The sequence below is a fragment of the Syngnathus floridae genome, chromosome 15, assembly GCF_059516105.1.
Source record: "Syngnathus floridae isolate MCC-2025c chromosome 15, RoL_Sflo_1.0, whole genome shotgun sequence".
Lineage (NCBI taxonomy): Eukaryota > Metazoa > Chordata > Actinopteri > Syngnathiformes > Syngnathidae > Syngnathus > Syngnathus floridae.
Genome location: NC_142427.1, coordinates 5,770,769 through 5,796,768, shown reverse-complemented (window position 1 = coordinate 5,796,768; position 26,000 = coordinate 5,770,769). Strand labels below are relative to the sequence as shown.

At 42.3% G+C, this 26,000-nt stretch overlaps 4 protein-coding genes across 5 annotated transcripts in view; 1 reads left to right on the top strand and 3 right to left on the bottom strand.

Moving 5' to 3' along the window:
* LOC148386058 (cationic amino acid transporter 2) overlaps nt 1-26,000 on the top strand; it is a 49,734-nt gene that overhangs the window by 18,792 nt on the left and 4,942 nt on the right. Inside the window, 2 exon segments of the mRNA XM_088399466.1 lie at nt 11,966-12,102; nt 20,216-23,800. Of these exon segments, the coding sequence (XP_088255592.1) occupies nt 23,702-23,800 (99 nt within the window). The 5' untranslated portion in view covers nt 11,966-12,102; nt 20,216-23,701.
* On the bottom strand, nt 3,378-12,685 carry arhgap31 (Rho GTPase activating protein 31). Its single transcript, XM_088399356.1, has 11 exons — nt 12,252-12,685; nt 10,292-10,394; nt 9,968-10,112; nt 8,699-8,781; nt 8,518-8,625; nt 8,295-8,437; nt 8,023-8,227; nt 7,820-7,941; nt 7,264-7,320; nt 6,417-7,174; nt 3,378-6,343 (listed from the first exon to the last, which is right to left on the bottom strand). Exons 1-11 carry the CDS (start codon nt 12,349-12,351, stop codon nt 4,436-4,438), a joined length of 3,732 nt encoding a protein of 1,243 aa, XP_088255482.1. The 5' UTR covers nt 12,352-12,685; the 3' UTR covers nt 3,378-4,435.
* On the bottom strand, nt 14,599-18,950 carry b4galt4 (beta-1,4-galactosyltransferase 4). 2 transcript variants are annotated; one of them, XM_088399384.1, is made up of 8 exons: nt 18,731-18,950; nt 18,465-18,571; nt 16,979-17,424; nt 16,526-16,758; nt 16,247-16,434; nt 15,983-16,105; nt 15,796-15,900; nt 14,599-15,718 (listed from the first exon to the last, which is right to left on the bottom strand). In XM_088399384.1, the coding sequence occupies exons 3-8, from the start codon at nt 17,241-17,243 to the stop codon at nt 15,589-15,591; spliced, it is 1,044 nt and encodes a 347-aa protein (XP_088255510.1). In that variant the 5' UTR covers nt 17,244-17,424; nt 18,465-18,571; nt 18,731-18,950; the 3' UTR covers nt 14,599-15,588. The 2 variants fall into 2 exon arrangements, with proteins under 2 accessions (XP_088255510.1, XP_088255508.1); XM_088399382.1 differs by having other exon boundaries at nt 18,465-18,950.
* Nucleotides 20,124-23,584, bottom strand: casr (calcium-sensing receptor). Its single transcript, XM_088399388.1, has 6 exons — nt 23,346-23,584; nt 22,875-23,181; nt 21,912-22,751; nt 21,611-21,841; nt 21,321-21,444; nt 20,124-21,259 (listed from the first exon to the last, which is right to left on the bottom strand). Exons 1-6 carry the CDS (start codon nt 23,528-23,530, stop codon nt 20,124-20,126), a joined length of 2,823 nt encoding a protein of 940 aa, XP_088255514.1. The 5' UTR covers nt 23,531-23,584.

The window sequence follows — 26,000 nt, the reverse complement described above, 5'->3', positions numbered from 1 at the left end:
GCATGAAATGAGATGAGGAGACACAGCTTGGTGTCCATGATCCGCATTGTTGTGTTGTTAACGCACTCCAACCATAGTGTGGTCAAGTTTAGTGCGCTTTTGTGAGCATGCAGGTGGCTTTAAGGCTCAAGAGAATAAACACAGCAAAGCATCAACTTAGTGTTATCTTGAATAAAACATCGCTATTTATTGACGTCATCTGTTTTTATCTACGTAAAATAAAAACCGTAAAAAAATATATGGATAAAATGTCCTGTTTATAGTATAATTGTGCATTCTCAAACGTCAATATCAGGTTTCAAATAAAGTTGTTTAAAAATATTTTATAAATATGTATTTTAATAATAATAAAAAAAACATCCCTTCTCACAGTCTGTGCGCGTGGTGTCAATAGCGTGTTTTACGCACCGTTCCAACCGCTTTGTGCTTTACTGTTTGGACCTTAACCTGATCTTATTACACTGAATACACTTTAAATTATATCTGCCTCATTGTAAACATATAGTATACATTTCTAAAGAGCACAAAATAAAAGTCTCCAAAGTGCACATGCACACAGCCTGCTATTTTGCATCAATGTCCCCTTTTGGGTGTTACGTTTCGCTTTTAAACTTCCCTTTAATGGTTCACTTAAGCATTTTAACAAAACAGCAATATTTGCATTTGTTAAGATATGGGATTAGACTATTTTGTTAATTGCACTATATAGCCCCCATTTTGCTCCAAAAGTGCCCTGTAAAGCTGCCTTTCTGCATTCAATAGCCCGGGGGTATGCGCCCTGGGGGAGCTTATACGCCCGGTGCTCCAAATGCTTAATTTATTTATTCTTAATTTTGTGCCGATCAATTCATTGAAGCAAAAAGGACCACGGTGTCTTTTAAAAGGGAATAAAAGGGGATTGTGGACGTAACCTCGACGGGGCTGACGAGAGGGCTCCCCTGACGCTGGAGAGCCGCTTGAGTCAACAGGCGCCCATCTAGCAGACTCGCCCCAGTCTTTATCCCGGCTAATTTTTTATTTACGGCTTTTCTTTGACATGTCTCTTATCTATCAGATTAAAAGAACGGCTTGTAACAAATCAGTCTGCCCGGTTTACAACAGCATTAAAAGGGGACAAAAGGAGCAGGCAGTCAGTACCTGAGAGTCTGGTAGACGGGCGCAGCGCTGCAGCTGATTCGATGGTTTGAAAATACGCACGAAACAAAATACTTGAATCCTGAAAAAGAGCCTTTGTACGTTTCTTTAGAAATCAAGCAATTCTGCATGACAAAGGACAATTAATAAGCCGTCTTTTCACGACCAGCAGCTGGTTTCCCCGTCAAGGAAAGTTGGAAAAAATTCAGGCTGAATGCGCGCAAAAGCCCTTTGCGCGCAGACAGCAACCCAAGGTGACCCATTTGGCACAGTTAAAATAACCAAGCCGAGGTAAAAGCGAGGGAACTGTCAAAAACATTTAAGCTGAAATATCTTGAAATTGCAAATCCCTTTATGTGGAGGGACGCTGCCGATGTGGGTTAGTGGTACAAAGGAGGTGGTTAAGTTGGAGAGGCTTTGCAAACGGACACGTGGCTTCTCAATGAGAGCGTGGCTTGCTTGTGCAGGCGCTGCACACTCGACTACTTTAAAACTTCTGTAGCCAAGTAAATAATCTATAGAGCACCCAGTGTGCCAACTAAACAACGTTAGCGTCCCCTTTAAAAAAAAATGTTTTAACTTGTTTGTTGGCCTCATTTTAAAGATAAATAGTCGCAGCTACTCCGGGCTCTCAACCCATTTTTTTTTATTTCACAACAAGAGTAATTGTTCTAATCGTTGTATAGTATGATACAATTTTTGTTTAAGATTTAAAGAATACTTTTTCACGTATGCCTTCCATTATTGTTATTGTTATTATTATTAACAACAATACAGCAGGGATAAACAAATACAGTCACTATATTGTGTGTAAAATGTTTATTTAAGAAAATTACACCCATAAAGATTTGTCTATTTTAACACTGGACTACTTGCTGCTCTTGTTGCCGTTTTGCATGTTTTTCACGAAGCGTGCATCTTTCCCCGCCGGTTGTCTTTTTTTTTTTTTCACGGTGCAGCTCCTGCCAACATGTCAAAAAAGGAAACTCTCGCCTTGAACTTCTCATTGCATTCTTGCTGCAACATTTGAACCCATTCAGCTGCATATAATCTGTTTAACAGCTAATCAGTAATGTAAGATGAAGGACTGGCCTGGCACACCGCTTCACGCCCCCCCCCCCCCCTTCTTAATTGAATATTCAACGCGCGCAACCGTGCTTTGCTTTGCCTTTTTCAGAGTTCTCAGAATGCGCCTTTTTAATTCGGCCTCCGCTTATAGAAGCGGTGTCAGAGGTCGACTAATAATGAACTGACGTGGACATGGAAGTGACCTCTGCAAGCGCCATATTATAGACTTGCCTGATGCCTGTCCTTTGTAAACACTTTTTTTTTCTGCAGTAAATCATTTAGCGCAAATACTGGAACCATATGGCGCTGATTGACTTTATTTATTTATTTGACTCTATCCTGATAGTTCAATAAATAATTTGGATTTATCTCTCTTAAAGATGAAAAATATATGGCAGGTGCAAATCTACATGCAAGGCTGTGATGGTGGAGACAACCCGTATTGGAAATCCATTTCAAAAGATTTTACGCACGAAAACGCTGTTGTTTAATTGTGTGTGTGCGTGTATTTTTTAAAGATAATCAGTGAAAGCATTCGACTTGCCGCCTATTTTACGAGTTATCCTGATATGTCGAACTACACTTTGTGCACCTGCAGCACACACACAGACTCAGCGTCGATGCGCGTCCAGCTGGACTGCTTTTTGCAGTGGGTTGCTTTGGTCGCCTACATCTGGCGCGTGAGCGTCACCTGCTGGTAAAGAAAAAAACAACTTTGGTTCATTTCCACATTGAAGCTTGTAGGTCTGGCATTTAAAAAAAAAAGGCAACATGTCACTATAGATTAATGTCTCGTCAAAGCAAGAGCAGCCACCACAACACTTAATGAGCAAATAGTTTTTTTTGGTGTTGGAAATACTGTACGTACAAGGCAAGAGTGTTTTTCTAGGGTACAAACAAGCCACTTGTGTGTATATGCTCGAACTCTCTCAAAGGGGCCCATGTGATTCAGGGGGCCCTCAAATACTATTTCTATAAGCACAGCTTATTATATGGCTCCTCTACATACACAATACCCCAAAGGAACAGCCACCCCAGAGATAAACAATGTTAATATTAGTTAGAAATACTCAAAAACAGTCTGCCCCTTCTTTGCTGTCCTGCTTTGTTGCACTTCAAATTTCTCCTCTAATTAGAATCTCTAATATAGTCAAAGAAATCAAAAAAGCAAACAGTTTCATTTGAAGTATTTATTGTCATAATCCTTGTTGTAGCAAATGTTTCCTACTGAGGGGTTTCAATGCAACAATGAAGAAAAAAAAGAAAAAAAAATCACAATGGTCATCACATTGTGTCGAATAATGTTTCCAAGATGTGTGGACACCAACATAAAACACAGAACCCAGTTAGAACAAACAAAACTGTTCCTTGATGCTCTCAGTGGATTTTGTTCCAAAGCATCACGCAGGTTGATACGCCTTACAAAGCATCTTTGTCAAAAAAAAGAAATATAAAGGTATACAAAAAGTTTTTTCTGTCGATTAAAAAATGATCCAAGAAAATGTATTTCCTTTTAAATATCATATTAATCACAGTCAAAAGCTTAATAGTGTATACTTTATTTCCTTATGTTTAAAGTTGACTTCATGTCATGATACATCTTCAGCAGTATAGTTCCTGCAAAGCTAGCGCAGGTAAACTGTTAAACAGAGTCGTTATCAGTTTTTACACACGTCTTTTGATCCAGAAGCCTTAATGCTCAAGATTTTTTTTTTTTTTTTTACCTGGATGTGACTTTACACGAAACTGTTGCAGCATTGTGTTACTGTTATTGTTGTCGCTACATTACAATACAAAGCCAAGTTTCCACCAAATGGAAAAGTTCAGTTTTTGCTATGACTCACACCAAACTGTACACCTGCAAGACTTTTTTTTCCAGTAACTCTGCGCCATAAACTTTCTCCAGTCAAACCTTCATTGGTTTTCAAGTATAAAATCATTCTGCAATTAACTGATTGCTGATCAAAAGCTTGATTGTCAGTCATCTGTTCTTTAAAGCATTTGTGATAAAGTGACGGAAGCACCGCACACGGGCTCAAAAAGACTCAGTTCATCTGAATGGCGGATTTTGCCTCACAAGGCCTCAGTGACTCTTATTTCTCTTAAATACTTCATGACTGTTGTGAGAAATCTTAATTTAATCAAAACATGCCCCCCCCCCTCCCAAAACAAAACAAAACTGTGCTTTTTTATCTATTTCAGTCAGTTATTTACATTCATCCAGTCTGCACGATTACTCAATCTGTCTGTGGTTCCTGCTATCAAATATCATGGATCTCCTCTGTGGCTGGTAGAAGCAGCTGGTTGAGGTTTCTAGTCTCTGACCACTTTTTGGAATGGTCATTTTACTTTGAAGAGCAATCCCCTCTCCTGATGTCTCTTTCACCGCTGCCTCCTCATTCAGGCTCTTGATGGATGACAGAAGCTTGCCGTCGTCGCCCGATGAAGGGTAATCCATGATGGGGAAAGGGGGGCTGAACAGGATCAGACTCTGCGGTCTCTGGCGGTTCCGAAAAGACGGCCTTTGTAGAAGGTTGGTTCTGTTGGGTCTCGGACAGTCAACAAACACTTCAAGACTCGGAGCTTGTCGCCTGGCGATGACGGGTACTTCTGCTGTGCTCGTCCTTGGGTTCTCCGCTTGTTTCTCAACCTTTGGGTGTGACTGGCGCTTAGGCACGGGCTCTTTATTCTCCAGCTCCTCCTTCAGATCCGTCATCACCGGGAGAGGTGCAGCTTGGCTTTTCTCTGTACTGGTTTTAGGAGATGCCTTGTCTTGTTCCTCAATGTCACTGTCTCTCCTGGAGGGAGGGATCTGACTATATTGCACCTTTGGAGGCACAACGGGGACGGCTTTGGCCTGGCACGTCTTTATCATGAAGGCAGTGCGTACTGATGACACACTGACGGGGGCGGAATTTCGTCGCAGAGGTGCCTGCCGATCATTCAGGAACAAGTCCAACTCGGACAGCATCCCGTTGTTTACACTCCCAGACAAACTCCTCGAACAGGAGGAGAGCTCATGTGGAGGGCGGCTTTGCTGATTGGAAATGTCTCGGATGCACCGAGGTCCGAAATCTAAATTCAGAGAGTATGGTCTGTGTTTGGAAATATGTTCGTCTCTTTTCTCCGATCCTGCTGAATCATAAGACATCTGTCTGTAAAAGTGTTGCGATGATTTCTGTTTTTTTGGTCCGCACCTCCCAGTTGGAGCTTGCGTTCCATTGCTGGCCTGGGTCGAAGGCACATAGGTCATTTTAGATTCACATTTGCTGCCGGACATTTGGGGAATGGCACAGGTGGCAGCCAGAGATGGTCTTTTCGATTGGTTGCCGCTGCATGAAGAAAATAAGGTCCGTTCCTCATCCGAGTTCAAAGTCACCACTTGTGAGCTGAGCGACAATTGCTTTTTGAACAATTCCTCCACATCAGGTGAGTGTAGTGGACTGGTGACCCACTGCTTGTTGGAACTGAGGTCCTCCCATGATTCCGCTAGGTCCAGCTCCTCAGAGTGTCCTGCACATGCTTCATCATCCTCCTGGATTGGAAGATCCAGAGAATTGGGTCTTTCTTCCAAACATATAGAAAACCTTGAAATAAGTTGGGGAATTTTCTCCACGTCACACGAGACTTTTTGGTCTCCTTCAGGACTTTGGTGTTCCTCACATTGTCTTTGGCCATCACCTGGAGAATCAATTGGAAGAATTTTGACTTCACTTTCCTCTAAAGTAAGCTGGCACTGTTGGATGTGAGCTGCGTCTTTGTTCGCAGGTGGACTTTTTGGGGACATCTTCTTGTTTGTTTCTTCCAAAACGGGGCTGGCAGGTTTTTTGTTTTCACTGGCCCAAACATCATTTTTATAGAGCGAAAAGAGGATGTCTGACTCTGAAGGCTGCTTCTTTGTCGATTCAGCCCCGGGCGGGTGAAACTGATGATTGAACGAGGCGTTTGAAGTCGGGTCTTTACAGAACACAGACAGCGATGGAGAGCTGCGACTTCTTTTGGACTTTACGTCCACGGTTAACCTTTTGTTCGTGCAAGGTAAAGTAGAATCAGATCTCTTATCCAGCAGGTCAGCTTCGGTTATCTTCAGCTCTTGGCGGACGTCGTAGCAAAGCTCTTCTGCGTTTTGAAGCTCCTTATCCTGGATTGAAAAGAAAATATATTTTGCAGTCAGATACTCATTTGAAAGACGACACTAGCAAGAGATGATTTACCTGTTGCGGGGTATTTTGAATGTCCAGTTGTTGCCCACATGAGTGCGTTGAAGCTGTGCCTTCACTTGCAACGGAAAGTTCTTCCACTGGAGTAATACTTGTGTCTTCCCTGGCTTGTGGCACACTTGAGACCAGTTCTAAGGATTTTTTCTTCTCTGTTCCATCTTTCTTGTCAGGCTCCACTTGGGAACACATGTTGCTTTTTCCACCACCGCTCTGCTCTGAGGTTTCTCTGCTGGGTTTGAGGGTCGCCGCAGCCATTCTGTCCTTGGCGAGCCCTCTGCACGGCGTGCTGTTTGAGCTGATGACGGCTGACACACGCAGCGGTACCGACACAGCGAACGGCTCTGAGATGTTGACGGCTCTACGCTGATGCCTCGGCGATGACTCCAGCGGAAAGAAGCTTCCCGGAAAGGAAGGTCGAGAGGTGTTGTTGTAGGAGGAACCCGAGTAGAGCATCCTCCTGTTTTTAGGCGATGTGGGTTTGTAGCCACTCAGCTCATCTCCCTTGAACACCTTGAGCTGCTCTGGCAGTGTTCTCTGAGGGGTTGCCGAAGCACCTGATGACCCGCCCTTTTGGCTCAAACCGGCGTTCCAACCGCCTGTTGCTCCGCCAGATTTTTTCCCCTTAAACTCCCAGTTTTGCTCGCGTTCACTCAAGTCATAAAGTGAATCAGATCCCAGTGTTCTTGATTTTACGTCTGGAACAAAAATGCTGCCTTGTCCCTCTGAAGGACTCTTTCCAGTTCTTTCATCGTCTGGAAACAACAGAATGTGGACCAAAAATAATGTTGTTTTTAGTTTTTTTTGCACACGAAGGAATCATCTTAGTTGGCAAAGACTTTACCTGTTGGCAAGGAGCACAGTGACTCCATGCTTCTGGATGGTCGAAGCGATCCCTTTTCTGTGGGCAAACAGTCAAAGAGAATGACAGGAATCAAAAATTAAAAAAAAAATTTACTGAGCTCATTATCAACCTGCAGTGAGCTCATTAGAATATGATCCAATTAATGTTTGTATGATGTTGTATTTGTGTCCCCAAGGAATGAAGTTACAGTAGATTAAACCAGTTGGCATCATCCACCAGGTGGCGCAATAAACTCAAGGCCCGTAAAAGACAAAAATTGTAGCTGTGGAAGAAATTTGTAATCAAATCTTTTGTAACTTTGTAGTGGGTGTTTTGAGACAGATTGTCATGGGACTGCTTTTTTTTTTTTTCTTGGTTAGGAAGATTTCTTGGAATGTCGTTTACAATATGTGCATTGTTTTGGGCTATGCTGCTGGGCTTTTTTTTCTTTAAATGACAGCTTTGGGTGATGATGTCGTGCCCTGCAGTGTCCGTTGTCATGCTAGAAATCTTTGACGAGCTATCCATATTGCTGTTCTAGTCAAATGATACTTGCCCGTTAAGCCTGGAGCTCTAATGAACACACTTCCATTTCGGCTCAGTTTTCCTTTGGAATCCACGGAGCGTCCCAAGTTGAAGATGGATTTCCATTTCTTTGACTTCCCAGAGAGTTTTCTCCTAAAAGATAAAAAGTTATTGCTTAACCCGGTTGGTTTGAATTGACCACATATGCTGACCTTTGGTGATTGTGTGACGTACTTGCTGTCCAAGTCTATGACAGTGTGGTAGAGTGTGGCCGCGCTGGTGTCAGGCAGACTGTTCTCTCGTTGGCGTTCTTTATGCACGGGATGGTTTGGGCTTAAGGAACGGGCTTGGGCTTCTTCCAGGCTCATCAGTTTCATCGGCCCACTTTGGCCGCTTATCGGGAGCGTGGCATACTTCTCCCCACACATCAAACTTGGCGCTGTTGAAGTACCATATGTCATGATTCTGCAAAATATTTCGAAGTCTGTTTGCAATGAATTTCATACCTTCTTTTGGTTTGATTTGCACGCATTCGCTGTTGAAGATCTGTTCCGTGTGGTTAAGAATGAACTCCACCACCGACTGTTGTATTCGCACCTCCTGGAAAGCCATGTCTCCATTTCCAGATGTGGCTTCTATTGTTTTGGATCTGTGAAAATAAAGCACACATTGGGTCTAGCAAAAAAAAAAAAAAAAAAAGGTCAGAATCTGATTGTGAGCCAAACTCACCTTAATAGATTAGGAGCCCAAACTAAGGCCAGATTGCGTGTGTGCATGTTTGTCTGGGCACTCAAAGTGGCGAGGCGGGCCAAATGCTTTGTGAGGTACTCCAGAGTCCTAAAGGCAGTTGAGAAACATTCATTCTATTAAAACACGAAATGTATAAAAGGCACAAAGTGTTATAGTTCACCTGAAGTGAGGGGTCGGCAGTTGCTTGACAATCTTTTGAATGTGTACAAGTCTTTCATGATCGCCGCATACTGAGGCCACTTCCTGCATGCAAAATAAGCGTCATGTTTTTATTCCACTCACTGCTTTATTTGGAATATGAACCGAATTCCTGAGCCTGTGAGAACAAAGTAAACTCCCTCCTAGCGAGACCTGGACGCTTGCGTGAACGTAAACAAGCCTTTGCCGGAGCATGTGCGGCCAAAAATGATGTGACTGAAGCCTGAACACGTTTTCTGGATTTGTCAGTCATGTGTGACCAATATAAATTGCTTTTACGCTGTCTCATATGTCTTTGCTGGCAAGGTTCCAAGAAAAAAAAGGTCATAGTAAAGCACATGATGACAGATATATACCCTAAAAGCTTCCAGGAAGGTTAGTGTCGAAAATCCTCTTCAAATGACGAATCGCACTCAGGATGCCAAATCAAACATAGACCATCAAAGTTGTGATAAGGACAAAAGTATTGGCACACTTGAAAGTTTTAAATTGGCGCCCCCATTTTGGGAATACCTTCGTCAATATTTTAAGAACAAACAATACATGGAGAAAAATAAATGGTCCACAATCGCTATTGCCGTTTATCCCAGGTTAGATGGGGTCGAGGTCACGGCTCTCGAGCTCTCCCACATCAAGCTTATGTAAGCGTATTTTACTTTGTGGAGCGAAAAGGGCCTTTCCCAGTGGTGTTCCACCCCCAAAACTGTACACAAGATTTTAGATTTTGCAAGGCCTCTAGCCCAACCCTGACCTTGTCCGTCGCGCCTAATTAAACACCCCGTTTAATTAAGCAGGCACATTTTCAGGGCTCAAAAACGTAAGTGTGTCAGCAAAAAACGTTTTCAGATGGTTTCACACATTTGAGAGAGGAGACAATGTAGCCTCATTTCATATACACTGTATAATCTGGCAGTGTCGTTAACAAGAACTCTTCTATGTGGTGTGTCAAATTTAGAAGACATTTTATGTACACTTTACAGGACCTTTCGTTGATTCAATAGTGCGTATCAATATTTCTGTTCCTATACAGTAGTTTACAAATGCACGATCAATGTGGCGACGACAATATTTACTTTGAAAATCAATTTGTCATTCATGTGCATTTTCTACTTGCACTTTTGAAATTTTATGTTGGGCACCACAGCGTTCCGAGTAGAAAAATATTTTAGACATCATTTGGTAATAAATAAACTGCTCTGTATATGGTGTCTGAGCTCAGTGGCAAACTTACAGTGAACTTGCTGTATAGCTCATATGTGAGCAGAGGATTCGGGAGCTCCCTGAAGTACAGCTTGCATAAGGAACCCACACAGTGGATGTCCTGGAGGTACACTTCCTTTGTAAGGTCAGGGCACGCCTCAGCGCTGAATTCCTGTCTGCACTCACACACACATGCACACGCATACACATGCACACACAGTTGATAAATGGCTTGACATGATCAAGTCAACTGTTTGTGTTACAGTGATGTGAGAAAAACAAGAAGCATGCCCCCCCCCCACTCCCCCCAAAGTTTGATTTTATGTGTCAAATTTAAAATGAGCTGACGACATACCTGAGCCGTTGGATATTTGAGGTGACCCCTGATAACCTGTAGATCCCATGCACAATCCCGTGCTTCTCGATGAACTCTGCACATTTTTGTAGCACCTGAGGGACTTAAGTGTACAAATTGTTTTATGTTAGTTTTCTTTTCTGGTACATGGATAATGAGTGAATGACAATGGTGGTTCCGGTGTGCAAAGTGATGGGCAAACTAAGGGCGCACATGTTGCCTTGAATGCTCCGGGCCTTGTTTTCTCTCCCCTTGGGTTACTGATTGTAGGTGGCCATTGACAGGAAGTTAAAAATGGTTTGTTTGTTTCAGAGGAAGGTTGACACACCCAACCCTTGTAGCGGGTATTACTTACGACATTTCCTCTAATAGAAAACGGCTACCAGTGGCCCGACACAACTTTCTTCGCTTACAGTGCATCACCTTCAGCGTGTCTGCTTAAGTTGGGACTTTAAAGTCCAACAACCTTTTTTGATGTGATCTTTTGCTTTTCTAAATGGAGACACTTGTCGTCCATGTAATTTGTATTCCGTCTGCCCGGCAGACTATTCCGACTTTGAACTACGCCCTCCCTTGCATGTATCTTGCTGTGAAGATAGTCTACGTTATTTTTGGATATGCTTTGTCTTCCAGTATGTTGACATGTGTTTGACTTGATTGGACTCTCGGTTGCGTGCCTGCGGTAAAAAGCTGACCAGTGTCGCCGCCTTGATTTCTGTCCTCTGTCTTTTTCCCCACCCAGACGTCAACACAAGGATGCTCTTAGCTGCTGCTCAGACATCCACTATATTTGCTTGAAATGTGAACATTTAAGTGTCTTTAATGGAAGACCCCCAAAGAGTCTTTCCAAGTTTTTGGGCAATTTTATTGATGGCCAAGATACGGCTCTCCTAACTGTGTGTTTTGTTTACAATTTTAATATCAATATGACTCTATGTATTAAAATAATTCTAGTGTTGAAGACTTTTGCACAGTACTGTACTGGCATATGTTTTTAGAGGAGCTCTAGGTTTCGGATTTGTTGTTGCCGCAATATTTGTTGTTTACCATTGTATGTTATTTAAAATTGTACAGATAGCACATATTTAATGAAGAGGTGTTTATTGCAAAATATATTCCAAAACTTTATAAAATGCAATCCAATGTGCTCTTCAGATAATTGTTGAGAAGATTTAAAAGATTTAAAAATTAAATGAGAAGACACAGTAAAACATGTCTTGAGCTTGATTGTGGATACTTGTAGTCATTGTTATGTATTACCTGCTACAAGCAGGATTACACAACACTGCACCTCATCCAATCCCATAGGGACGTTCTCATAATAACATTCTCTTTATTGAACCAGATGGAGTCATTGTGTTTTTTATCCCCCACTATTTTTTTTTTTTTTGAGTGTATGTGTATCTATGACAGAGGTGGACGTCGGTGTCGGCGTACCCCCTCCCTCACTTCCTGGACTGAATGCTCCGCCTCGCATTGTGAACATGTAAAGTTACGTTCAAACTTCACTTTTGGGTTAATTTCCTTTCCTTCTTTTTTTACATAATGCGTTGCTTCCTCAAACCTTAATTGATGACAAATCTTACAAATTTGAAATAATGGCAATATTATCTCAACAACAAAGGTCCTATATTTAAATTATTGACCCTCTTGCTCTTTGTGCCTTTCTCTTAGTTTCCTGTCGGCAGCAGCGAGGTCCAGACAACGAGTCACAGGGACTCTCCCCGTCACTGGAAGCAATTGAGTCCAGAAAAAATGAGCCACACAGCCACACCCAAACTTTACAAATGGCCAGTGACTCCGGGCAATAGGTGAATGAATGGCACGTAAATGTACAACACAAATCGCATATGTTTGTCACACTTGGTGACATCAAGTTAATGTGTCTGATTACTTCTATGTTTCAAATATGTTGGACCTAATTATTCAGGCTATTGTAAGAGAAGAATATTAATGTTACCATCCTGTCCTGAGTTGTGGAGATGTTCCGTCAGGTCACAGCCGAACGCATTTTCACTTCCTTTCGTCTTGGACTTCTGCTTGGTCCCTTTTTTCTTCATGTGGTTCCAGTTAACGGTCCAGATGATTAGCAGCTCCTTGTAAACGTAGCGTTGAATCCATATGACCCCGAGCAAGGGTGAGCTTGCGGATCAAAAAGCAGCCGCGTAGAAGTCCCCGGCAATCTTGTCCCAAATGTGCTGCATCCGCTCACATTTTGAGCGAGCGCTCGCACGATTGGAGGCTGAGAGGAGAAGTGACGTCACTTGTTTAAACTTTCCAACTCTTAGTGCAGCATTGCTTGACAGGAATGACAGGGTGACATTTTTGGATTGCTGGGACGTGGCAACCGGCCGCTTTATCTGTGAAGGACTTGCAGAAAGTGCATTAGAATGGCTCTGTTTCCTGTTGTTGGGATTTTTTTCCCCCCTTCCACTGGCCAGTCCTCTCTGCTCCTTTCTATCTCCTCCTCTTTTCCTTCATTCCACAGCCTCCTCGTTCACTGGCTCCTCTGTAGCGAGCAGCGACCAATACAAGGGAGGCCAATCATCTCAAGAACATTCTATTTATAATTTGATTTCGCTTCAAGATTTTTGAGTTCCATGTCTGAACTTGAGGCGGCCATGTGACACACATTTGAAGAAATGTTGAGGTTCAATCAAGGAGGTGAAGGTCAAAAGCCAACTTTGATTTCTTTCCTCGTTTTATCTGTATTTTTCCCTCCAAGTTGGCCAGATTTATATGGGACGGCTGCCCTCTGCCTTCCTGAATGCTCCCAGTGTATACAATTTCCTGTGCAAAGCGCCCAGGCTGGAAAACAAAAACAGAGGGGTTCTGAAGGAAGGAGGGAAGTGGGAGGTGACTCAAGTGAGGACTTGAAGGGCACAGTTGGGGAAATGGGGGGTGGGGTGCACGAGGTGTTAGGGTTAGGAGATGGACACATGGTTCTTGTTACATGCATTTTTCATCTTGGACCAACTGGACTCCAACTAAATGCTGAACGCTTTCCTTCACTCTTCCAGGCATCTTAAGTGGATGTCATCACTGCATTGTGGTGGTTGTCGTGATTGACACCTTGTATGTCCAGACTAAGTGGTTTTACAGGGAAAATGACACACCCGCAACCCCATATTCCATATTCTGAGGTTTGAAGTCTCTCTACTGGATGCGTAAACTTTTCCAAAAAGTCATATCTTAAGACCAATGGCAGTGCATTGGCTCAGATAGGACCACCGATCACAACGATGATGAGAAGTGAAGCAGAAAATCTCTATCGGCACTCATTTGTGTTGCCACCTGAGCCCAACGAACAGTCAATCCTCATAGTCAAAGTAAAAAAAATATTTTAACAGTAATATGTTGCGTGTCCAAAAACAGATTTCTGACTAATATTGCTTTTGTGGAATATGAATTTAGAAATCCGGGGTCGGCCATTTTTCCACTTACTGCCCACTGAAAATGACATCACAGTGCTTATGGCTCAGCTAACGACCGTCACGGCAGACCTTAAAAGAATCCAAACTTCACCTGATGTAACACAGAATCAATGTTGAAATCATAAACATTTATCAAAAAAAGTCTATTTGTAACAATTATGCCCAATAACTATTAGAAAGAAAAGGCAGACATTTTGATGGCTCTCTTTACTTTCTTCATGCAGCTTTAGCAATATAGCACATATTGGCGTCAACAGTTGCTGTTTTAGAAAATGCACTTGAGTGTGTCACATGTGAGCTTGATGACCATGCCTGGCCTCTGCAAGACAAAGCCTCTTTCTGCACCATAGGAAGAGGACATGACATCATTCTGTCCACCATACAAAGCCTCAGATATCCCGCTCTCTCTTTGCCCTGTTAAAAAAAATATATATAGCCAAGAGGTCACTGGCAGGGAATAACAAGCAGCTTTCATTAGTAGAGGTCACTGTACATTTTATCGCTGTAATAATTAATTTCTGATATATAGTGGAAACTATGTGAAGACATTCCGTCACTTCACAGCAATAAGAATCGGAAAGTGCAAGTAGAATTTCATGCATATTCTAAATATTGCTAGGACAGGAATGCTTGTGGTTGTCTGTGTCAGTGATTTCTTATCTCTCCAGTGTGAGACCACTCCACTTATCTGCCTTAAGGGGGATCCAAGTGCCAATCATTATATTGTGGATACAACTTTGTTACTTCTGCCCCCCAGTGGCCACATTTATAAACTGCATTCAGTGGAATCATTTCAAGCTAAAAAGCATTTTTTTTTTATTTCAACATCTCTTATGTCTAAATTTACCATCGAATATGACAGCACAAAAAATATGACATTATGAAAATAACTGTTTATTAGACATTTTTTTTCAAAACATCTGTCGCAACAAAATCAGTCTTTTAGGGTTGGCAATGTGCCCAAAATCATCATAAAGTGCCATTTAAGTACTTTGCAACCAATCTATGAATGGAAGAAAGTTTTGATGGTCACAAAACATGCACATTGTAACACCCAAGCCATTGCACGTCACTTTAAGTCCACAATAAAACTGATATGTGCAGTTAAAATCCCGTTACTAACCCTCATGCAGTCTACTACTTGTATCATGAGATGCTATTTTTATTGATCACATTTAGATATTGATCCCCCACACCCATTACATATTCCTGCAAAGCAAGAAGAGAAGGCCCTTTTTAAAAAATAAAATGGAGTACTAGCATACAAAATTCCAGCTTTTCAGTCTGATGAACATTGCAGAAATTCAAGGAAAAGGCATTTGATAACCAAAATAGAAATGACCAAGATTATCAGTATCTGAGGACAGTCATTGCAAAACCAATATCCTAAAAGGCCACGTTACGCTTTTTCACAACTTCCAATTGCAAATGATTACAAATAAGTTGTGTGTAAATAGATACAATCATATAATTCAGCTGAACATCACATCTTATTGCATACTCTTGAGTACATTTGTACTCCAAAACATGTTTCTTGAATCACAACAATTGGAATGATATCCAATTCACACATAATGGAGTAAGGGCACACCTCAAAGCTGTGTAGAAAGTATTCTAAATGCGATATACATTATATTTCATCTTCAAATCAACTATCAATACTTTTGAGGCTACTTTTACTGAAGATGATTGAGTTTCTATTCAGTCTTGCAATCATATCAAGACCGTGTCTTTTGTGTCCATACGATTGAAGCTTAGCTAGACGTTTGGCCACAGATATGTGTGAGCAATGTGTGCTTAAATGAAATGTGGAGCAGAGCAACAAAGCTCACGTGTTGCTTCGACAACATTTGGCGATGTGTTCTATGGCTTCCCGAGGTCTACGGTCACATTGATGTAGAGTGGCAACCTCTCCACTGATAATATCTGATATTTGCAGCTGTTCAGTCCATCTTTTTTCCAAACTAGTGGCGTCCGTCTTAACAGCTTCATCCTGCATTGGAGGGGGAGGAAAAAATAATCAATTCGGGAGAGGTTTGTGTCAGAACAAGATCACGACAAATGACCAACCTGTCTTTGTTCACTTCATTACCGCTGTCTCGTTTGTGGAACACCATCGTGTAGCGTGCGATGTCAGCGGGTGGTCGCACAATCTTCATTTTTTGCAGCTCCACCCTAAGAGTGCACAAGATTTTTATTTGTGTGTGGATCTCCCCCGACCAAAAACCTAAAATCCAAATCCCTTTCTTTCTTTCACCTAATGCGTAGGTCATCGTCTTCTCCACCCCAACCCCAGTAGGTGTTTGCAAATCCATTCACTTTACCAAACTGCTCTCTGCTCATGGCTGAGACTCCTCCAAAGTAGCCTTTATAGTGCAGCCTGTTGGAGGGAATACATTAATTTTTGATTTTGAGTCATCTAGGATTATGTCAGGGCATTTCCAATAATCGACTAGCACCACAAACGAGTGGGCCGTTTTACACACACATACAGGAAAAGAGTCTTTTCTCAGGAACTTACTTGTATCCCGTGGCATTCCGGCCAACTACAAGATGTTTGGGTTGTGAATCACAGACGTAGAGATTGCGATCATTTTCAGGAACCAAGTCCACATCATGAAAAATGAAACAGTCCCAAGTGTAGTCTTTCAGTGCTTCCAAGTAACCCACATTCAGTAGTTTGGCACGGTTAAAAGTGGCATCACCGGCCTTTATAAAAAAAAAAAAAAAAAAAAAAAGTAAATTTGAATATGATACAAGAATGCACATACAAAGCCTAAACAATGCAATTATTAAGTACCTGCTGGATGACATAAACAGCATAGTGGAGTTGTTGCCTTTGCAGGAAGGGGTGCAGGTGGTGCAGCAAGTAGAGGAGATGTCGCTCTCGGTTGCGATGGGGAATGAGGATGGCCACGCTCTGTCTGGCCGTGCACGACAAAGGCTGATACCGGCCTTTTACCACTCGCTTGTTCTCACCCTCCACGTCTTTCACTTTCAGAGAGGGCTCAAAGTTCAGCTTCACCGCTCCTTCTAAGGAATCAGAATTGGCATCATCCACCCAGAGACAGTGCCAAAGTTTTAGAACCAGAGACAGTGCCAAAGTTTTACAACCTAGTTTTTAATATTTTCTATCCACACACTTCATTAGGAACATCTGTACAAAATGATGAGCTTGAGAACTGTTGGGATCCTTTCTACGAATTATACATCTTTTCTCCATCCGTTAAATCAAACGTGGAGGTTAACTCACGTAGAAGCGGCGACTCCTTCGGACATTCTGCTCTCGGCGTCGGTGTCATTAAGCGAACCGCCACCGATGTCCCCAAGTTTGCCAGGTCCTGCGTGTTCTCTTTTTTAATGAGAGCTTGTGTTGCCGCCGAGAAAACCGTGAAAGATTTCACACTGCCACCCGAGGACAGGCAAACCCATGCCAGCACAGAAAGAGGGAGAAGCAGTAAAAAAAGGTACTTCACCCTGCGCGACAACTTGCAACAAGCAGCCGAACAAAAGCCCATGGCTGTGATGACGTTGTAGCTCTTCTAATTCAAAAGGTGCCCTTCATAGCTGGAGCAGTCAGCACATGACAATGAAGCATGCTCTTGGTTTAACAGTTTCCACCATGTGGTTCCATATTGGAGTTAACATCCGTGGTTGTAGCCTGAAGACGTAGTTTCTGGGAGGATTAATCGATGTCAACTGAAAAACAGAGAGAGACCAGATGTTAGAACACAGAACTAACATGTTTGTATGCAAAAAAACAAAACAAACACAGCTTGATATGGTAGAACCTTGTAGAACTTCTTTCAAACAAGGAGCAGCAATTGATTCACAATTACGTGCAGCGGTTTTTAATTTGTGTTTCATAAGAGCAATAGATCACCCTAATACTTATTTTTACATTACAAACATTTCATCTGCCTTGTTACTGAACCAACAGTTCAGCACCTCCAAATCCGAGTCCATGGTCCTCGATCGGAAAAGGGTGGAATGCCCTCTCCGGATCGGGGATGAGATCCTGCCCCAAGTGGAGGAGTTTAAGTATCTTGGGGTCTTGTTCACGAGTGAGGGGAGGATTGAGCGCGAGATCGACAGGCAGATCGGTGCAGCGTCGGCAGTAATGCGGACTCTGTACCGGTCCGTCGTGGTAAAGAGAGAGCTGAGCGAAAAGGCAAAGCTCTCGATTTATCGGTCGATTTACGCTCCTACCCTCACCTATGGTCACGAGCTATGGGTCGTGACCGAAAGAACGAGATCCCGGATACAAGCGGCCGAAATGAGTTTTCTCCGCAGGATGTCCAGGCTCTCCCTTAGAGATAGGGTGAGAAGCTCGGTCATCCAGGAGAGACTCGGAGTAGAGCGGCTACTCCTCCACGTTGAGAGGAGCCAGATGAGGTTGCTCGGGCATCTCATCAGGATGCCTCCTGGACGCCTCCCTGGGGAGGTGTTCCGGGCATGTCCCACCGGTAGGAGACCCCGGGGACGACCCAGGACGCGCTGGAGAGACTATGTCTTTTAGCTGGCCTGGGAACGCCTTGAGGTCCCCCGGGATGAGTGGCTGGGGAGAGGGAAGTCTGGGAGTCCCTCCTGAAGCTGCTGCCCCCGCGACCCGACCCCGGATAAGCGGAAGTAGATGGATGGATGGATGAAGAAACTCAACAATAACAATCACAACAATCTGGTGAACATGCATAAACATAATGCAATACAAACTAGTTTGTTTTCTTCCAACTACTTACTTCAAATGATCCAATGATGCTTGTTTTTCCTCGAAGTCATCTTCTTTTTGGTAAGTCCACCTAGCATTGGCTAGCTACACGAGCATCCCAGCATAGCACAGTGGCCACTACAGTACAGTGCATTGCATTTGCAATCACGTCAAAGAGAAAAGCGACACAAGTACAACTAGACACCTCTCAGAAAGGCGACACGTCCTCCTCCACCCGGATGCTCTGCCATGTTTGCACACAAATCAAACGTCATTATCTCCATAACTGTTTGTTACCTCCTCTGTAGCGTCTTCCTACTTCGCTAGTTTGCCAACATCAGCTGAATATGCACGCAGGCTTTAATGGAAAGCCCACGGAGAATCAAAAGCATTGCTTAATGCTTAGTTTCCAGGTGTCTGCGTATATTTACAAGAGTTGTTGTTGCCACTTTAACGATTCTAACATGTCGCTCCCACTTGTAAAGTTAACGTAAATATTTGCACGTCCGAAGTGGGGCTTTCGTGACAAAAGCATTTCCGGCTTTTACTTTGAAATTTCACTATAACCATTAATGTTTTCATTTGGAAGCGTGGGTGGCATTTTCAGTTAATGTAGTAACTAATACGTAGTGTACTAGTAGTTTGCTTTGTGAAGTCATTTATATCAAGATGTCATAGCATATCTAGCTAATCCATTCGTTAAACACTGCTTATATAAATTGCTTGGCCTGAGACAAACGGAAATGTCTTTCAGTCTCGTTTCTCACTGCGGATCAGATGTGAACACCATGCTGTTCTCGGCTGGACATCCATTTGTTGTTTGGTGGGTTTTTAGTTGTCCAGCTGCTTTTCAGCCTGTTTAAGGTCAACTCTGATCTGAAAAATCTCAGCGTGTCATCCTCAAAAGCCCCTTGCCCTCCTTACACAAAAAAAGTTAGATTTTTAGAGAAAACGTTCATTAGATCATGGACTGTCAACCGGTGGTCTGCGGTTCTCTAGTGGTCCATGGCAGTATTGCAAATGGTCCGCGAAATTGTAAATGGAAAATAATTGTAACATTTATAAAAATAAAATGTATTTATTATTTAGACTTGATTTATTTTCCAGCTAATTTTGTAAATCATTTACCCATCCAAATTATGTTATGCTGAGATTCCCAAAATAGACATAATATTAAATAGCCTGTATATTCTTTAAAGCTGCAGGTACCTAGTTAAATTAACAAATAGTGCCACCCTCAAAGATGTTCCAACCTGATGGCTACACCTCCTGCACGTCAAGACTGGCTATCATTTCAGTCTGTTGTGTGAATAGCATTTACATGTGAGACATGACAGCTGCACTGTTTGCTCTTGTCACACACTTGTGATAAGCAAGCACATAAAGTTCTTTAAAACTCTTCCAACAAATTCTCTAGGAGCCTTGACTGTAAGTTTACTGTTACTTGGATTTTTTTTTTGCGTGCTTCCTTTACGTTTACGTCAAAGCTTTGTAAGTGACAAACAAATATTATCCAACAGACCAATCCGATCTAATAAAAATTGTAATTTCGCTAACATTAATAAACATATACGAGTCAAATCAATGCTGAAAGTCAACAGAACATACTGTAAATTAGTTTATTAGGCAAGCTGATGTGTTTTTTAGTTCCTTTTTAAAGTCCCCAAAAATGTAACTAAAAGTTAGGCTGTCACATTGAAGAACCCCTTCTGGACTCCTCAAAGCTTAAAGACAACATGACGGTCCCGCTTCCAAAGCTCACTCTTGGCTTTTTCCTTCCAGAGGGCGTCTCACCACCATCACCATTAGTCTTGAGACTGATGGAGGACGACGGCGATGAGGCAGACGATCCACCACTACTACCGGACTTTTTTCTGGACACCGTGCCTTGTTTGAGTGTGGCTTTGGCGGCTACTTTGAAGGCATGGGCTGCCGTGCTGCACCTGACTTCCTCAATGGTGTTCCTGGAGGATTTGAATAGGATGATGTAGACCTTATTGAAGAAAATACAGGCCAGCATCCCGAAGCTGGATGCCAGAATTGCGATGACTTCAACTGCTGAAACAAACTTGCCGTAAGTGCTAAAGTAGGCGGGGATGAAGGAGATCCAAACGATGAAAAAAATGAGCATGCTGAAAGTAATGAACTTGGCTTCGGTGAAGTTTTCTGGAAGTTTGCGCGATTTGAATGCAAAGAAGAAACAGATTGCCGCCAGAAGGCACGTGTAGCCAATGAGAAACGCAAGAGCCATCTCAGATCCCTCATTGCAGGTGATGAAAATAATCTCATCGATGTCATGGTTCATGTAGCTGGAAGGCGGAGCGTTGTAAAGCCACACCACGCATATCATAACTTGGACAAAGGTGAAGAGAAAGACCAAAAGAAACTGCAGGTTCAAACCCCACCATTTACGATGGAAACTGGTCGGGATCTTGGCCTCAAAGACCAAAAGCACTCTGTTGGTTTTAACGAGGATGCAAGAAATGCAAAGAACAAAACTGACACCAAAAGCCGGTTGACGCAGACGGCACATCCAATCGTGCGGCCGTCCGATGAAGATGAGGGAGCTGGAGAAACAGCAAATAAGCGAGAAGAGCAACAAGTAAGACAATTCTCGGTTTGTGGCCTTCACTATTGGGGTATTGCGGAATTTAACAAACACTCCCATTACAAAAGCTGTCAAGACGACACCCAGTACTGCGCATATGGCCAACGCTATCCCAAATGGTTCAGTCCAGGACAGAAACTCTATTTCTTTTAAAAAGCAGGAGGTGTGGTTCCCACTGGACCAAGAGTTATTGGGACACTTGATGCAAATACTGGCATCTGCGTGGAAAATAAAATGAACATTAGAACCACTTTAGTACTTTTCACAAATGCAACGTACCTTTGTGGTTGCTGTACTCTCCATCTGAGCACTCACTACATTCAAAGCAACAAGTAGGCATACTGTCGATGATGCCCTTTCTGGTGCCGGGTTCGCACTCCTCACTGCAGTTGGAGAACGGCACCTGGTAGATTGGAAACAGTTGTGGAAGAGGCTGAGCATAACTGGAATACTGCAAAACCTCAACAAATTCACCCATCCATAGACCTATTTTCACTACCAGATCTGGAATTTCTTTTCCAGACGGGAGTGAACCGTTCTAAGTTTAATTTAACTACATTGGTGCTTACCTCCAAACTGAATCCATTCCAGAGAATCTTTGTCTTGTCAATGACTAACTTGCCTCCCCTTTTTGAATAAACATTATAGTATCCAACCTCCTCAAAAACCACAGAACCATCTTCAGCGGACCTGTGCCAGTTGATGATTGTGTAGTTTGCCCCCAAATCAAAGTTCTCGTCAAAATTCATCTTTCCTCCAGCACTGTTGGTATATTTCAGATGTCTGAGTTGCTTGAGTACCTGCAGCACAAATTTGCGTTTAACTAAACGTGCTTTATCTAGCATCTTTGTTTGTTGAAAAATGTTATACCTGCCATGCTTCCATTTTCTTTATATCTGCACAAGAGTTGTTTGCAAACAGTCCGTGCCCAGGTGTACAGGTTAAGATGTTCTGCAAGGCCTGTGCAATGGCGTAAACTGCCACATACACATTGTATGAGATACGAAGGTGGGTGTAGTCCAGGTAGGGTGTCTCCACGCTGGTGATGTCTTCCTCACCAGTACACAAAGGCCTAAAACTTGTGCTACCGTTGTCACTTTCTTGGCGTCTCGGACTGTCTTTCAGATAGCAGTTAAAAGTTTCCTCCCAAAACTCCCTGACAAATTCATTGTGGCCATCTTTCTTTGGTTGCACTTGTTGCAGGAACTCTTTCAACTCAGGTATATGTCCCGCCTTTAAGGCAAAACCAACAGTGCCTGCCACTACGTCGAGGTATTCAGGTTTAGCAATGAGAGAGGAGCTTGCCCAAGCTTCACTGGCAATCCAAATGCGATTGGTGATGTTTCTTCTCACCATCTCTTTGATGAGAGGCTCCATATCAGGACCACTAGCAAACACCACGATGACTTTGGCGCTAGAATTTTCAATCCTGTCGGCCAGTGCTTGGATTTCGTGGTCCTCCATATACTGAGAGATGAGTTCATTGAGATGAATGCAGATGTCTCTCTCCTCCATTTCTTTCTCAAATTTTTCTATGCTAGGTCGCCCGTAATCATCATCTGAGGCCACAGCGATGACCCAGTTCCATTGAAAATACTCAATTACTTCCGCCATTGCCGTAGCCTGGTACTCATCCGAAGGAATAGTTCTCATGAAGGACTTGTACTGGTTCTTGTTGCTTAGAAGGCGACTGGATGAGGCATAGCTGATCTGAAAGATAAGAGTTCACGCCTTGCATGAATGGATGGTTTTATAGATTCTGATTATTTCCTGGTTCTACAGAGATCTACATTTACATGTGTTGGCTTTTACAGGACACATATACAGATTTACCTGTGGAATATAAAACAGTCCCAATAGGTTTGCCACCGCTGTGGAAACAGCAGATCCAGCGGCTCCTACGACCGCGATAGTAGATGGGATGTGGTCGGTGCAGTTACAGAATTCATCCAAATTCAACGAGTCGATCTTATTTTGGGCCACAAAACTTAGAGTGGCTTCCAGTGCTTTTGACACAGTGTTGCACGTGTCAAAGATCCTGTAACCCAATGTGATGTTTGGTAGCAGAGTGCTGCTGTTGTTAATCTCCTCAATTGCAAAAATCATGGTCTGCAGCCAACGGAAACCACGGAAATTAAATCTGGAAGACAACATACAGTAACTCGGAGTTAGCCGTGCAGACAAACAGTACAACCGCAATCATGCACATATTGACACTTTTGAAAACTCGGTCTTATCATTGTAAAGACAGGATTCTGATAAAGCACTCCGCTTGTTCAGGTGTATTTAATGTGTTTCGGTCACCTGACACATTGTGTAGACTCGGGCCGCGCCGCCAGGTCTTGGTCTTTGGACGCCACCCCAAAGTGAATGGGAAAGAGGCCTCCGAGCAAAATATCACCAGTCATCTGTGCTCGCTGATGAGGCCCGTAGGTGGACATGACACAAGTGCATCCCAGGAGCAGCAGATAACACGGAACAAATGGCATCTTTTCTGCTGGGAGGGATTATTGCTTTTTTTCAGTCAAGACACGATAGTTTTATCTCTGCTGGTCGTGTTGCCGTGTGATGTTCATGTTCACACTGGGGAGAGTAGAAAGAAAAAAGTGTTGATCTGAGAAGGGGAGTCACACTCTAATGGGCCTCCTTCCTGCAGGCTTATGGTGTGGCCAGTCAACCCAGTCATCAAGGAGAGCAGCCAAAAGCGGCCCACCTGCATCACGCTAATAGTGCTGGAAAAATGCTGGGGCAGAGATGTGGTAATGAAGTAACGGCTGCCGCACACTGTGCTTTACCTTTGAAAGCTCTTATATTCAAATTCTAAATTCTTACCAGCAATTAATGTTGCATTAAGATGGATGGATGGACCAATAAGCAGTTGATATCCAAGATTTTCAACTCAACAGCCACATCTCAAATTTGGCTAATCACAAACATACTTATGTAAATACATCATTTATCGACATAACTTTGACTTGTATGACAATTGTTAGAGATTTCAACAACCACAATCAAAAAACTCACCAGTGCGCAAGAGACTCAGATTGAGAAAGAATCACTTTTCTGTGATGCATTATTCATAAACACACAATATGTGGACCACCTTTATATATATATATATATATATATATATATATATATATATATATATATATATATAAATTGTAATATGTCTTGTCACCGTGGGATAGTAGGAAACGCAATTTCGATCTCTGTGTGTCTTGACGTGAAGAAATTGACAATAAAGCAGACTTTGACTTTGAAAAGGATAGTGTACACACAAATAAAAATGCATAGAGTGCAATATTGAATTTTTTTTCTTCCTGGCATTCGCCGTTCTTACGTTCTATCAAGTTTTCCATTTACTTTTTTTAAATACATAATTAACATGTAAAAATATTATTATAGGTCTGAAACGACTTTGACAAATCTTTATCAAAATTCCATAGAGAGCACAGAATAACTGTACTAACATTGTATTCTATAAAACCAAATAAAGATGAAAAAAAATAGCTAGACATGGAAAATATCCTCAAAATGAACTTACCCAAATCTCTTTGAGCTCACTGGAACAAAATTCAGCCAAAGAATTGCAATGAGTCATTTAAAGGTGTTTAACCAGAATATCCTGAGTGTGGAATGAATTCAGTGGGCAATTACTTTTTGAGGCTACTTTGTGGTCTTGATAAATGATTAACAGAGAGAAGGTTTGTCCATTTCCTCCAGCTAATAAAGCCCCCTCACCCTCCACTCCTCCTCATCTCATCATCTCCAGCCACTTTTGAGAAGATTTCAATAATAGTATTAAATAACAATATATTTCCCCCCCTTTTGTTATTTTGGGTTCAATTCTCATCTGCATAACAGCATAGTAGTGTGAATCCCTAGAACCTGCGGATTGTTTCATTAGGTTCTCAAACAGAGTTCCTTCTGCTCTGATGATCCACTCTCAATTTGTTGCTGAGCAGATGTCTCGGCTAAAAACAATTTTAGTCGACGGCTTACTCTTCTGTGTGCCGCACAATTAGCCGCTGGATAGTGTGGGAGCCTGCGTATGTTCCTAGTGTTTGGGGTGAACTATTAAGCTGTGTGTAAGGCACAAAAATATGTATTGTTGAATGTAATAGCTCGTTGACGGTGCCAAAACTGAACATCTTTGTAAAAACATTTTTAGTTCTTTTATTGGATTTCCTTAAATTGTGCAAGTGTTCCTAATGAAGTGTCCACTGAGAATCTAAACAGTGCTTTCATAGGAAACTCGCTTAAAATGTTTCCCTATGTTAGATTTTGATGTATTCTGATGAGAATATTTTCCATACTTTGCAGTCATTTAAATTTCCCCACTGAGAATTATTAAAGTATAAATTCATCCACCAGGAATAATTTGGCAACGCCTCTAAACAACTCTATTTAACGATGTCTACTTGTAATCCTCGGAACACAAATACTAGGCAACCCATCCCATCTGATTGGATCGTATTATGTTATGAAATGGCTGAATGTTACACATGCCAATAATTCTGATCTTCTCCCGGCTCTCAGAAATGACACATATGTCTGAAATGTAACATCATGCATCAAAAAAACATGTGCAATGAAAAGTTCACAGTCAAGGGTTTGACATATTCCCACAAGTAGTGTAGTCTGAACCACTTTGAAAGTCACTCTCATCCTGCAAAGGTAAGGGAATATTTTTGGGGGTAAAAATATTCAGATATGCTGTTATTTCTCTCCATTACTATTGTCTACTATTGATCGTCTAGTAGTGTACTATCAAGTTTTGTCGGTATACTTGACCTTCAGTTTGACCACTGCCGATTGTCGTTTTTCAGATGTCTTTTTTCCTTTTTCCCAATTGCTAAACTACCCTTATTTTGTTTTGACCATGGTTTGATATGTGCAACGCTGGATTAATCGTGCAGTCTCTCAAGAGCTCCACTATTTATGCACTAATCACAG

Excerpts from the sequence above, each read along its gene's own strand:
- arhgap31 (XM_088399356.1), bottom strand. The coding sequence starts at position 12,351 with ATGAAGAAAAAAGGGACCAAGCAGAAGTCCAAGACGAAAGGAAGTGAA. Across the intron at positions 8,782-9,967 it reads AGCTATACAGCAAGTTCACT|GAAGTGGCCTCAGTATGCGG; the intron begins GTAAGTTTGCCA and ends TTTTGCATGCAG. Across the intron at positions 7,321-7,819 it reads TAGAGCTCCAGGCTTAACGG|AAAAGGGATCGCTTCGACCA; the intron begins GCAAGTATCATT and ends GTTTGCCCACAG.
- b4galt4 (XM_088399382.1), bottom strand. The coding sequence starts at position 17,243 with ATGGGCTTTTGTTCGGCTGCTTGTTGCAAGTTGTCGCGCAGGGTGAAG. Across the intron at positions 16,759-16,978 it reads GAAGGAGTCGCCGCTTCTAC|AAGGAGCGGTGAAGCTGAAC; the intron begins GTGAGTTAACCT and ends CTGATTCCTTAG. Across the intron at positions 16,106-16,246 it reads CGGAATGCCACGGGATACAA|GCTGCACTATAAAGGCTACT; the intron begins GTAAGTTCCTGA and ends TCCCTCCAACAG.
- casr (XM_088399388.1), bottom strand. The coding sequence starts at position 23,530 with ATGCCATTTGTTCCGTGTTATCTGCTGCTCCTGGGATGCACTTGTGTC. Across the intron at positions 22,752-22,874 it reads GACTGTTTTATATTCCACAG|ATCAGCTATGCCTCATCCAG; the intron begins GTAAATCTGTAT and ends CTTATCTTTCAG. Across the intron at positions 21,842-21,911 it reads AGAAAATGGAAGCATGGCAG|GTACTCAAGCAACTCAGACA; the intron begins GTATAACATTTT and ends TTTGTGCTGCAG.